This window comes from Pollicipes pollicipes, unplaced genomic scaffold, assembly GCF_011947565.3.
Source record: "Pollicipes pollicipes isolate AB1234 unplaced genomic scaffold, Ppol_2.1 Scaffold_6138;HRSCAF=7277_pilon_pilon_pilon, whole genome shotgun sequence".
Lineage (NCBI taxonomy): Eukaryota > Metazoa > Arthropoda > Thecostraca > Pollicipedomorpha > Pollicipedidae > Pollicipes > Pollicipes pollicipes.
Genome location: NW_023596818.1, coordinates 28,413,413 through 28,426,355, shown reverse-complemented (window position 1 = coordinate 28,426,355; position 12,943 = coordinate 28,413,413). Strand labels below are relative to the sequence as shown.

The 12,943-nt window shown below is 56.5% G+C and overlaps 1 protein-coding gene across 1 annotated transcript; it reads right to left on the bottom strand.

Moving 5' to 3' along the window:
• Positions 1-4,782: 4,782 nt before the first annotated feature.
• Positions 4,783-12,467, bottom strand: LOC119105538 (zinc finger protein 525-like). The gene is made up of 7 exons (XM_037229001.1): positions 12,463-12,467; positions 12,117-12,247; positions 11,393-11,594; positions 7,332-7,399; positions 5,915-6,055; positions 5,575-5,652; positions 4,783-4,994 (listed from the first exon to the last, which is right to left on the bottom strand). The coding sequence occupies exons 1-7, from the start codon at positions 12,465-12,467 to the stop codon at positions 4,783-4,785; spliced, it is 837 nt and encodes a 278-aa protein (XP_037084896.1).
• Between the last annotated feature and the right edge of the window lie 476 nt (positions 12,468-12,943).

Sequence of the window (12,943 nt, the reverse complement as noted above, 5' to 3'; positions counted from 1 at the left end):
ATATATATATATATATATTTGTGATGGAAAGCCAGAAACCGGAACATACGTGGACTATATCCGTAAAGCTTTCGTACCTGTCCCGTTATGACAATTTCTAAGACATTGTACCCCCAATAATTTTGGAAAATTAACATCCATGCGTAGCTAAAAAACTAGAGAGTTTTAGGTCTTGAGAAGAGCAGGGCTGATTATCAAGAGCAGGGCTGAAGAGCAACACTGCACCGAATGATCTTCAAAAGACATTCTTCAGCTAAAAACCCCACACAAATGTGGGGCACTCACCTTAAAGCTCGAGCTTAGGCTGAGTGTTGGGTCCACCAATCGAATATAAAGCTACGTTTCTGCGCAACGATGCAACGCATCGGCCTTTTTCGGGCTGATCGGCATTATTAGACTGATAAACCACCATCATCAAAAGAGCTTTCTTACAGCACCCCTTCTTTCACGTTCCTGTACATTACCTTTATTCCAAAGACATGAAAAAGTTTTTCCATTTTCCATGTCAATCCGTTGACATGAAAATTCCGTGCTATCTCTTCTCCAACGGAGCCACGGGCCTCTAAATAACATTACGAGATTTGCGGAGTTAGCTCCGGCGCGCCTGGTATGTAATGCTCGTGCATTAGCGCCGCAATTGTTTGATATAAAGGGCAATAAAGCGGAAGATTATGCAAAGCAGCCTGTTGTTGGCGTGACGCAGATTTGGCCGGGCGCCGAACACGCCACAGCCGAGCCCCACGGACACCGGCCGCGGCGTATCAGATTGTAGGCGACGATGGCGAGGAAGTACCACGGCCGGGCAGGGGTACAGCAGAGCCCACGGACACCGGCTGCGGCGTGTCAGACTGTAGGCGACGATGGCGAGGTGGTACCGCGGCCGGGCAGGGTACAGCAGAGCCAACGAACACCGGCTGCGAGTCGGCGACGATGGCGAGGTGGTACCACGGCCGGGCAGGGGTACAGCCGGGCCCACGAACACCGGTCGCGGCGGTGATATCAGGTCACGGGCCGGCCGGCCGTACCAACCCAAAAGACGGCAGTCAGCGGCCAGCCGAATCACAGCCGTTTGGCCGATGTGTATCACTGGCTATATCTGCCCTTGACGTGTCGCGACGTTCGCATGTAAACACCCATGGGTACTTGGTTACGCTATGTTAAACGTGACGCTCCAAAACGAGCTGAAGTATCTAAATCTATGGCCCCCAAATATTGTTTTTTTCTGCTTTTAGCATAATTTGCAACCATATTGAAGCGCAACAATGCGTTCTCCACAAGCATCAGCTTGCTCACACCGTCTGTAATCGTTGTTAAACTTTGGTTGTCCTCCATCAGGCCCCTCCTCCCTTCCGTGCGTAACGTGGTTCATGGACGGCACCTAACTGCCGGTATGCGAGTATTCATGGCATGGCGTACATGGCGCTTGGTCCATTTTGTGTCAAGGAGAACAAATTAAGGTAGTGCCATTTTATGGTTGTGTAGGGTTGCGCGTCCTTCTATTCCGACATGCATCCACATATGCAAACGCGACGTTACTATGCCTCGAAAAAGGCAAGATGGTAACCGGTGCTAGTATTTGCACTTGTGCAGCAACTGCCGCAAGTTCTCAGCTGCTGCTACAGTCACACAGTACACTTTTTACCCTTTACCATCAGATATTACGAAGCGAACTGTTTTGTGCAGCATCCACGGACATCCGAGGAGCCCGTCGCTAAACAAGCCACCCGACCTGCCAGTCCGGCCTGGACATCACGTGCTCTGTGGACGGCGTTGCAGCAAACGATGACAGTCATTGTTACCTCATCGGCGCATGTACCCGTACCGACCTCAGTCGGCATCAGGTGGGCCGCTCGGCCAGCACCCGGGTGGTCCAGACGGACCCCCTCGGCGCGACAGCCCCTATGACAAACGCGGCCGTAGCTCGGGATTACCGGCGGCGGCGGCGCCAGGGCGCGGCCCTTTCACGCGCGCCCGGTCAATGGGGGCGCCCTGACGCGCGCGCCGCGCCGCGGCCGTATTTCAAACTTATTGGACCCGCGTGAAGCGAGCGCCGATGCCGTGCGTAATATTTTGATGTCCGTGAATGTGCGCTGCGGCCGCGGGGCCCGCCACATCTGCATAAACTGGTGATAGCGACGGCTCATATTGATGCGAGCGTGACCTGCTCCGGGTCAAGGCCTGCCGGGTGTCATCCGAGGCCAGGATACCGCCGCTCATCAGGGCGGGTAGCACAGCCGGGCAGGCAGGGCGCGCGCTGTAGCTCGGCAGCTGGGCCGGGAGTGAGGTCTGGGCATCGCCCAAGGGCGCCACGGGGGCTGGCTGTGACAGTTTACGGTAAGAGTGAAGAACACCACCAAGGCGGTGCGGCGGTTTACAGCCGGGTGAGGAACACCGCCAAGGCGGAGCGGCGGTTTACGGTCCGGGTGAGGGGTACCGTCAGGGCGGGCCGTGTGATGGCCTACGGTCCCGGTGAAGAACATCGCTATGGCAGACCGTGTGACGGCTTACGGTCCGGGTGAGGGACACCGTCGGGGCGGGCCGTGTGACGGTTTACGGTCCGGGTGAGGTTTACCGCCAGAGCAGGTCGTGCGGCGGTTCACGGTCCGGGTGAGGGACACCGTCAGGGCGGGTTGTGTGACGGTTTATGACCCCCCCCCCCTTCCCTCCCAGTCAGCCATGTCGTAACCGCAGGCCGCGCTCAGAGCCAGCTGGCAACGTCAGTCGGGTACGGAGTTTGTAGGCGCGGTGTAGGCTGCGGTGGCCAACGACCACCGGTGGGACGGAAACGGCAGTGCCGGGCAATGGTGTTCTTGCTTGCAATGACTGCGACCGCGCAAGTCCGACGCTATATCCGATTTTGAAAAGGGATGCATGCCCTCAGACAAGCATGTGATGGCCACATCAGTTTTTTGGGCTCCGTGTCGATCTACCTTATTTGACACAAATGAGACCCATTCCCCTTGCCGGTCAGGGGGTGCCGTGAGTAGGACACTGAGGGGTACATCACGTTTCCCGGCCAGGGTCGGCGAGGCCCTTCTGTCTCAGCTCGGCGTACCCGCCGGCTGTCATTCTGACGACGCAGAGGTCGGGACCCCAGGTTGCTTCAGAGGCCTGCAGGGAGATACAAGATACATCGGCCCCGTCCTGGTGCCAGAGGCCCGCTAACCGGGGTCCTTCGACCAGGATCAAGATAGAGGTTCTCACCGACGCAACAGGATTTCTCAATGGCTCGAGGAATTCAATACTCGGCAAAGTAACTCCAGTTTTGGGTTATTGGGACCCTCACTGAAATGGAGCGGGGGGGGGGGGGGGGGGGGCGGCTGGCGCAGGGCCTTCATTGTTTTACTGCGAACTCTTTCATCGTAAGTTCTTACACTCCATTTCAAAGACAGAGGACCCAGTCTAAAGCAAGAGGCCTTCCGACATTCTGTGCCCCGTCCCTACTCCGAACAATCGATGTGCCCTTGGCAGCACGTAGACGGAGGCATTGTGTCCTGCCGCGGCCACCGAGTACCGTACCAACCACGTGAAGTCATTCGAGGGATGCTGCAGGCCTTCACGGCGTGAGCCAATCCATGAGTACCACACAGAGCAGCTAGGACTGCGTGGAGTACATCTTTTGGAAATTCGCGGGTACCAATGAGGTGTGGGTCGGAAAGCAGTGCACCAAGCGTCAGCTAGATGCCTCACGGAGTGCCACACAATGGCACAGGTTTCGCTCTTTTCAGGCACTGTTCTCTTCCTTCACGCGACATTTGCAATTACAAAGTCAGAAAGAGTAAATCCAGGCGTAAAATTGCACTGGCATTGTTCGCAATTTACGGGTAGTCATGCACAATAGACAAATGGCAAAGTCAGGCGTAACGTTGCATCAATGGCACGCAATCACAAAAGGCCATATCAAACAACGATGAGTGGTGACGGACGGTTACGACTCAATACGAATGGGTAGTGGGTAGGCAAGGCCACGACCTCACGCGCAGCGAGAGGATTTGGTCAAAGAAATTCTACTCATACAGGTCCCTTAAGTGGCACCGACACACACACATCACCACGAAAATGAAAGCACACGGAGTCAGATGCCTGGAATATCACATACGGCACCTGTTGTCGGCGTTCATGCCGTTGTCGCGCGCCGGCAAATACAGAAAGCACAATATGGAAGCTCGGCAGGCAAACCACGGCTAACGTCGTAGCTCAAGGACACAGCCGGCAGCGACACTTGTGATACTTGATACTTGTGGCCGCTTGAAGGTTCAGTGATGAACACAAAGGTCATGTCAGAAGTTCGTTCAGAGCGAAGTCCTCGGGGCTATGGCTAACACTTAGCCATGTACGCAAACGATCCCAGCTCCGTGGCATAGCTACAACGCCGATCAAGCGCTGCTGCTGACACATTCGTCTTTCCGGTCCCGGCTAAGCACTGCTAGAATAAACAACCATGCTCTGAAGATCAAAACCACTCAAAGCTGTGGGTCGGACCGCTTTTGTCTCACGCTGCTTCCTGCAAGGACCGCTCATCACTGTTCCACATTTTAAACGCATCGTTTGAACAATCCTAAAAGATTACTGCTTGCCGCAACACCTCGGCGGGGATTCACAAACGGTGACACAGAGCGACGACCTGCGCTTTGGTGTCCACCGCCCTCACATAACAGCCTTGCACGCATTCTCGCTGCGCCTGGGCCCGCGTCCGCACTGGCACCGCCTTCCCAGACCTGTAGCGGGGGCCATCAGGGCGCGTGGCGCCGGGCCTCGCCGCAGCTGACGGCCCCCGAGGCCTCATGAGGAGGCTGGCTCGGGTGCCGAGGCCCCGTGCGTGCTCAGGTGCGCGTTGTACGCCTCCTCGCGCACGAAGCTGGCGCTGCACAGCTGGCACCAGTGATTGGCGCGGTATGTGTTGCGGTTTCGGCCGCGACCGGCTGGAGCGGCCGGGCCGCGCCGCTGCTTCTGAGGCGGTGGCCCGGCGCCGCCGGGGAGCGCCGCCTCCTTGCCTGCCGACGAGAGTGCTTCAGCTCGCGTGCCAGCCAGGCCTCGCACGGCGGCGTCGCGTGGCAGTGCTCGTGCCAAGCGAATGTCGCCTGTTCTCCACTGCCCAGTCTCGCCTATTTCCCCACATGGAAGCTTTATGACCACCGTATCTCCGTCGCTTTGCCCGCGATGGCGACTTTTCAGCATGCTGGCATGACGCGGTGCGTTCCAAGTTCCCGCGAAAATGACACAACACGTATCGCGGCCTCCTAAACAGCTAGACCAAACTATGCGCTACAGCAGCCCGCGACAGCAGCTGTCTCCGAAGTGCTCAATCGAAACAGCAATGCCTTTTAACCGTTGTGTCAAAGCGTCAGGGACTCCATGTGATAAGGCAGTGACGTGCAGCATCGATCACAACTGGTCAAATCAATGAGACGCCTACACAAAATGAACGCGGAATATGTCGTGAGAGCTGTGCCGACCGACATACAAATTTACCGCCAATACAAACGTACATCAATATAGCGCACCGTTACTCCGTCTACGTAGACGTAGAGCGAATAACAAAGTAGGATACAGACGGCCTAGCTCGCGCCGTACCTGGCTGACAGGTGTCGCGCAATGCCTCCGTTCCTGGCGTCGAACCGTGCCGAACCCGGATATGCTTCACGACGTTCGCTGCAAGGACCATCGCGTCGAGAAGTTAGAGCAACAATGTCCAATGATTGCATGGACTGCAATCGAACTACAGCATCCAAGGTGCAGACATGTTGAGGTGCTTTCCATCAATACGTTCTCAACCACACCATACATCTACCCAGATTCGTTCGGGGACGTTACGCGGTGCGACCTTAACGCGCCGCCCTGCACCAGCCAGTTTTTGGGCGGTTGTACCCAGCCACCCCGCCGACCGACTGGACGGCCGGAGGACGTTGCTCACCTCTGAACGAGGAGGCGAAGCCGCAGATGTCGCACTTGAAGGGCTGCTCGCCGGAGTGGCAGCGCCGGTGGCGCTTCAGATCGCTCCTCGTGCAGAACGACTTGCGGCACTGGGGCTCCTCGCACCTGTACGGACTGTCGCCTGCCGAGAGAGGCGCGCCAGACACGGTCACGAGCGGCGCATCTCACCGGAGCGGGGCACTGGTGGCGACGCTGAGCATGCGAGCAGCGTGCGACGGAACAGGTCGGTCAAATGGACCACCGGCGTTTGCGCGCACCCCTAAAGAGTGCACCCAGCTGTTCAAGTAAGCATGCAGGTGCCTGGATCCCGAGTCCCAAAGGATCCTTCGACAAAATTAGGACAGCATACCAGCTTTCCAAGGATCTTTTAGCAATGTCATGGAAAAGGCCCGGACCTCAAAGGGCCCTTTGAAAACATTCAGGAAGGATTTATAACATGCTTCAACAGAAGCCCCGCTCTCGAAAGATCCGAGATGTCCAGATCTAACACCATGATCCACTTCAAAAGTTTACAACATAGCAATATGGCAACATACAACACAGCTCAGCAGGTTGGTTGGCCGCTTGGGCGTCCCAGATGTAAGCAAATGCGTAGACACACATGAGACCAGCGCTTTTCTATCGGCAGAAACAAGTGACATTCAGAAAGTGCAGTTAGAACATGACAACCATCGTACAACACTGCGGTAGTCCCGGCTCCCAGGAAAACAACGCATGCATCGTCAGTTTGTGTTTGATTATGACCAATGGCACTTCGGCCGCCGTCCGGCCAGCGAACAGAACGCACAACACATTGCGCACAGACTTACGCACCTGTTCACGTACAGCCTGTGTTTGCTTAATTGAAACTAACGACACCACACCTTGTTTACGACAACGAATTGCTGTTACACGATGGTGTCCCCACTGCTGCAAGTCGTGCGAGTTTGTGAGCCTCTGGTGAGCTTAAGAAATGATGCTACGAGCGCTGTTAATCGGTGTTAATGGCCTGTGCGCTGTTAGTCTGTGTATAACCCAGCACCGACTGACAGCTGTCCTCAATGACCTGTGTATGACCGAGCACCAACGCCGGTGTGACCCATCACCGACCTGTGCATGACCCAGCACCGACGCCGGTTTGACCCATCACTGACCCGTGTATGATCAAGCACCGACGCCGGTGTGACCCATCATCGACCTGTGTATGACCCAGCACCGACACCGGTTTGACTCATCACTGACCTGTGTATGACCAAGCACCAACGCCGGTTTGACCCGTCACTGACTTGTGTGTGACCCAGCACCAACGCCGGTTTGACCCATCACTGACCTCTGTGTGACCCAGCACCGACGCCGGTTTGACCCATCACTGACCTGTGTGTGACCCAACACTGATGCCGGTGTGACCCATCACTGACCTGTGTGTGACCGCAGGTGGACAGTCAAGTGGTACATATGTTTGGCCGAGTAACTGCATACTTGGCAGCTGAAAATGAAAACAGCTCATTCAGCACATGAGTGTTGGCATCAAACATCCAGAGCAAGACTGGCAAGCGCTCCTACACGAGTCCGGTGTGTTCGAAGGAATGCAACATCGCTGAAGGCATGAATGGGAACGTTCACAGGTGAGCTTGGGAGGAGTCAACTGTATTACAACATAGCACCCAGATTTTCCGCCCGAACTGTAATGTCAAAGACAGCTCTGTTTTTGACATTCCCGAACGTTATGCTGACTGTCCACTCATAGCGCATTCAGAGGGCTACATTTGGCACCGTATGTGGAAAACACCCGAAGTATGTTGTTAGAGCAAATAAGTACACCTAACACAACACACGTGCATCCACGAAACTTCAGCATTAAAAAGAGGATACTGAAAGCATGGTAATATGGACCGGATTAGCCTTTCGATTGTCCAAATGTGCCAGCAATGGCTCTTTTGCATTTACAGACACGTGTTAGGTCCAACATGAGCGCCATTACGGCGATTTATTCCATGCGTCTTGCAATGTCATTACGTAGTCTATTGCGTCATCCTGTTGACCGCACACTTTCAGCGCATTCAGAAAACCTAAGGTTGGAGTTGCATGAGGAAAAAACCGCGAATGCTGCTTCCATATATTCTTTTTGGACATTTCGGGCTCAGATGTTCTTTCAAATATGTTCTCTCTGTGCGCTCAAGACCCAGACCTTCTTTCACATTTATTCATTTTTGGACATTCTAAACGCTGCAATAGTTTATTCATTCTAGATTTTTACAGTCAGAGTTGTCTTTCCATAAAAGTATGAGTGCAGCACCGTTTCAACCACCCATGTATCACATTTGCTGTTGTGATATTGGCTTAGGAGCATGGGTGTAGTTCCCTACTCAAGGCGTCTTCAGCCCTCCCCCCTCCCCCAGCTTTGAGCAGAAAGTGGGAGGGGAATCCGGCGTCATCCCAAAATTATTATCTCAGAAAGGATCCTCTGTTAGAGTCTAAATAGGCTCTGTTTGCGAGATTCTGGGCCTAAAAACAGGGCCCCTTGCACAGTCTCGACCTTGAATGAGGGTTGGCTCAGAAGGGGGCCAAATTGGGTCGCCAGGGGTCCTCCAGTCAAGAGATTTCTTATCACTTCGTCGCTGTTTTTTCGCAAGCGTCTTTCTCCGAGGGTCTTGACATCCGAACAACGCTCTCCTAAGGCCCCGAAGTCTTAAGACAACCTCGGGTGGAATGAATATCTAATAAAAATAGGGCCATGATTTGTCTATCCGGGAGAACGCTTTTGCCTCAGGATCCTATTTTGATGGCTCGGAGCCGTTTTCATATTTTAGAAGCCCGGTGGGTGTATGAAATGGCCAAAATTTAACTGAGGGGCCCCGCGACCCACAGGAAGGGGAAGAGGAAAGACATGACCCCCCCCCCCCCTCCCGCCCACCCCCACTCCTCGCTGGCTACACTATTGTGCCTCTTCAAGTTTAGAGCACAAAAATCACTTAGAGGCCCCTCTGGAATCAACACGAGCATGGGTAGCAGTGGAATATAGGTGGCCGCTGGAACCAATCAAAAACAGACAGTAAAACATGGGTGGTCGCAAGGAGCTCAGTCTCATGGACGGGACCGTCGAAGACGTCGGGCCCTCTCTGGAAGACTCTCAGGCCGTGCACCTGCTCCGATCATGGAAAACTCTATGTATTGTCTTTGCTAGTTTGCGTATATGTCAGACATCTGAGAAACGATGTAGCCTTTTCGTGTAACACCATAGTGAGTTTCGTGCCTATCATGCATGCGAACAAAATGCAGTTTGAAAGCTAACTCTGTTACATTTGCCTAAAATTTGCCTCTTCTGAAGTCTCAGCGTGGGGTAATAAACAAAAATCGACCAACATGCCAGGCGGGAGTATTTTTTCTTATCTGTTTGATCACTGACTGTTATCCAATAGTCGTTCACTCGTTCCGCGTCACTCGTTCCGCGTTCGGGCTTTGGTGCGCGCCTACGACGAAGGCCACATGGCGCCCATCACCCGTTCAGCGGTCGTACTGGTACAAACGGGCCTCGTGGACATGTAATACCCCGCATGATTAGGCATACAGCACCAATATTTAGATAGCGTTCGTGCATTCTAACGTTTATTAAATTAAGAAGAAGTTATTTTGAGAGCACGCGTACATTTGGTGCATATGGACTGTGCCACAGATGTACTAAACAATGCCACCATTCGCTACATACAAGCCGGCCACTCGGTATCACGTTTGCCGTCCGAAGGAGGCTAAATAGGGTCCGTGCGGACGACGGCCTAGCACGTCCCCCACCAGCCCTCGTTCTACAGCCCGCCATCAGCTGAGCGCGCCAGGGGAAGCGCGGTACCTTCGTGGACCTTCATGGACCTGGCGCGGAATATTGTAACCGCTCTTTGGCTACATCGCGTAAAGAGGCAGCAGCAGCTACCAGGATTTTTCACTAGCTGGTAATTGGCTGCCGTTCAGTTCCAACGCACTTCAAACCTCCAGAACCTCATTCGTGGTGGTGCTGTTCTCATGGTCGCTTCATAGCCTGGTCTGAATTCAAATTCAAAATACAGCATGTACACATATCCAGCTCCACACTGATAAGTCCATCCTGAAAACATGTGTTTGTACCGCTGTATTTGTCAAACGTCGCTGCAAAAATGACGAGGTTTAAAGAACCACCTACCCTATACAGTGCGGTTACAGCTACCATCCGTTACAGCCCAGCCAGAATATGCAACGATTTCGGCTGTTATCTTCGTACAGGTGTGTTGGAGAAGAAAAAAGCTGAACCATTTGCAGATGGACACGTCCAAATATGTCTTTACGCTGCAACACTAAATATGGCCATGTGTTTATGCAAAGTTCTCACAAATGATGAGAAGTTGTATTCCTACATGAGAAAGGCAGCGATGCTCCCTACTTCCAAAATAAACAAGTTGTTTCGGTTTTGAAGGCACCCGTACCCAGTCCTCACCGACTCAGACTAGCTGGGCCGCCACACTCCAGCGGCGCACTCTCACCTGAAGGGTCACTCGCGTCCAGTCCTCACCGACTCAGACTAGCTGGGCCGCCACACTCCAGCGGCGCCCTCTCACCTGAAGGGCCGCTCGTGTCCAGTCCTCGCTGGCTCAGACTAGCTGGGCCGCCACACTCCAGCGGCGCCCTCTCACCTGAAGGGCCGCTCGTGTTCCGTATCGCTGGCTCAGACTAGCTGGGCCGCCATACTCCAGCGCCGCCCTCTCACCTGAAGGGCCGCTCGTGTTCCGTATCGCTGGCTCAGACTAGCTGGGCCGCCATACTCCAGCGGCGCACTCTCACCTGAAGGGTCGCTCGTGTCCAGTCCTCGCTGGCTCAGACTAGCTGCGCCGCCATACTACAGCGGCGCCCTCTCACCTGAAGGCCGCTCGTGTCCCATATCGCTGGCTCAGACTAGCTGGGCCGCCATACTCCAGCGGCGCACTCTCACCTGAAGGGTCGCTCGTGTCCAGTCCTCGCTGGCTCAGACTAGCTGGGCCGCCATACTACAGCGGCGCCCTCTCACCTGAAGGGTCGCTCGTGTCCAGTCCCCGCTGGCTCAGACTAGCTGGGCCGCCACACTCCAGAAGCGCCCTCTCACCTGAAGGGTCGCTCGTGTCCAGTCCTCGCTGGCTCAGACTAGCTGGGCCGCCACACTCCAGAAGCGCCCTCTCACCTGAAGGGTCGCTCGTGTCCAGTCCTCGCTGGCTCAGACTAGCTGGGCCGCCACACTCCAGAAGCGCACTCTCACCTGAAGGGTCGCTCGTGTCCAGTCCTCGCTGGCTCAGACTAGCTGGGCCGCCACACTCCAGAAGCGCACTCTCACCTGAAGGGTCGCTCGTGTCCAGTCCTCGCTGGCTCAGACTAGCTGGGCCGCCACACTCCAGAAGCGCACTCTCACCTGAAGGGTCGCTCGTGTCCAGTCCTCGCTGGCTCAGACTAGCTGGGCCGCCACACTCCAGCGGCGCCCTCTCACCTGAAGGGCCGCTCGTCCGAGTGACGGTCGCGCATGTGTTTCTGCAGTTGGCTGCGGTTGACGCCGGCGTACGAGCAGCCGTCGGTGGGGCAGGGCACGCGGAGCCGGTCGCTCGGTTGCCGGTGCGCCAACCGCACATGGTCAGCTAGCTTGTCCGGCCGGTTGTAGGTGGCGCTGCAGTCGCCACAGGCGAACGTCTCCTCTGAGGGATGGGGGAGAATGAGACGAAGCAGGACGCGGTGCATATGGAGACACCCCGCTAGACAGAGGCGGGGGTCACAGGAAAGCTAGGCGCGTCCGCTGGTGGAGGCTGGGCGGTCAGAGCGCAGGCCGACCCCTCCTCTGATCAGGCGAGTGAGTTCAACGTGCAGGCGGCCGTCTCGCTTTCGAAGGCGGCAGGCTGACCTCGATCCCGCAGGCACAGAGGTAGCACTAGCGAGGTTCAAGAGGCGTGGAAAAACGCACGGAAGCAACATCACGCTAACATGACGGCTAGATCACAATATCTGGTGGCCTCATTCATGAAAACACTTCAAGGCCGGAGAGGAGCAAAAGGACTGAAAGAATGCTGGCACACAAAAACGCCCCAAGGAACGATCACCCGAGACACCGTTTATGCACCAAAGCCGCTCTTATGGCACGATTTTCGCCAAGCACCGGAAGGTTTGTTTCATCCACCACGCAGGCGACACCCAGACCACACTGGATGACACTCGCCACTCACTTAAATGCTTGAACTGGTGGCGCCTGAGGTCCTTGGGGAAAGCGCAGCGGTGACCGCACGTGTCGCACACGTACTTCCTCGCGCGCGTACGCTTCTTGGGCGACGGGCCGGACGCCGCCGGCGGTGCGTGTCTCTCGTCGGGCGGGGCGGCGGCAGGCGTGACCGGCTGGCGGGCGGCGGGCAGCGCCGCGGACCGCTCGTTGCCGGCCGCCGCCAGGCCGGGGCTCGGCGCGCCCGGCCGCGCCGTGCCGGTCAGAAGCAGCGGCGGCGCCAGCTGCACCAGCAGCTGCAGGCCGGTGCCCGGGCACGCGTCGGCCTCCGTCGGAGCCGGCGAGCCGGCGCGTGCGTCATGGCCGGGGTCACGGTTACGGTCAGCTGCGGGGGCGAAGTCCGAGGCGGCGACGGCGGCGCGCGCGTCCGCGATATCGGTGCTGCGACCGAAGCAGGGGTCCGCCTCGCAGCAGCCGGGGCCGGAGCCAGAGCCAGAGCCAGAGCCGGAGCCGGAGCCCGAGACGGAGCCGGAGCCGGGCACGGTCGCGGGGAGCAGCACGGTCCTGGTGGCGCCGGACGCAGGCAGCTGCAGAGCCGGCCTGCCCTCGGGCAGCGGCTCCGAGCCCGGTGTGACGCCCGGCGCGCCCAGCGGCACGCCGGCTCCGTGGAACGTCACGGCCGGCAGGTACGTGCACTCGCTCACGGCGTCGGCGACCGGACAGCCGGTGGGGTCCACCACGGGTGCGAGCAACGCCGGCGCACTCGTGGCGTGATAACCAGCTGCCTGGCTGACCTGGCCCTTGACTGCACCATTGCACAGCGCGGGTATTGCCTGG

Excerpts from the sequence above, each read along its gene's own strand:
- LOC119105538 (XM_037229001.1), bottom strand. Across the intron at positions 7,400-11,392 it reads TCGGACGAGCGGCCCTTCAG|CTGCCAAGTATGCAGTTACT; the intron begins GTGAGAGGGCGC and ends TTTCATTTTCAG. Across the intron at positions 4,995-5,574 it reads GCGCGACACCTGTCAGCCAG|GCAAGGAGGCGGCGCTCCCC; the intron begins GTACGGCGCGAG and ends TCTCGTCGGCAG.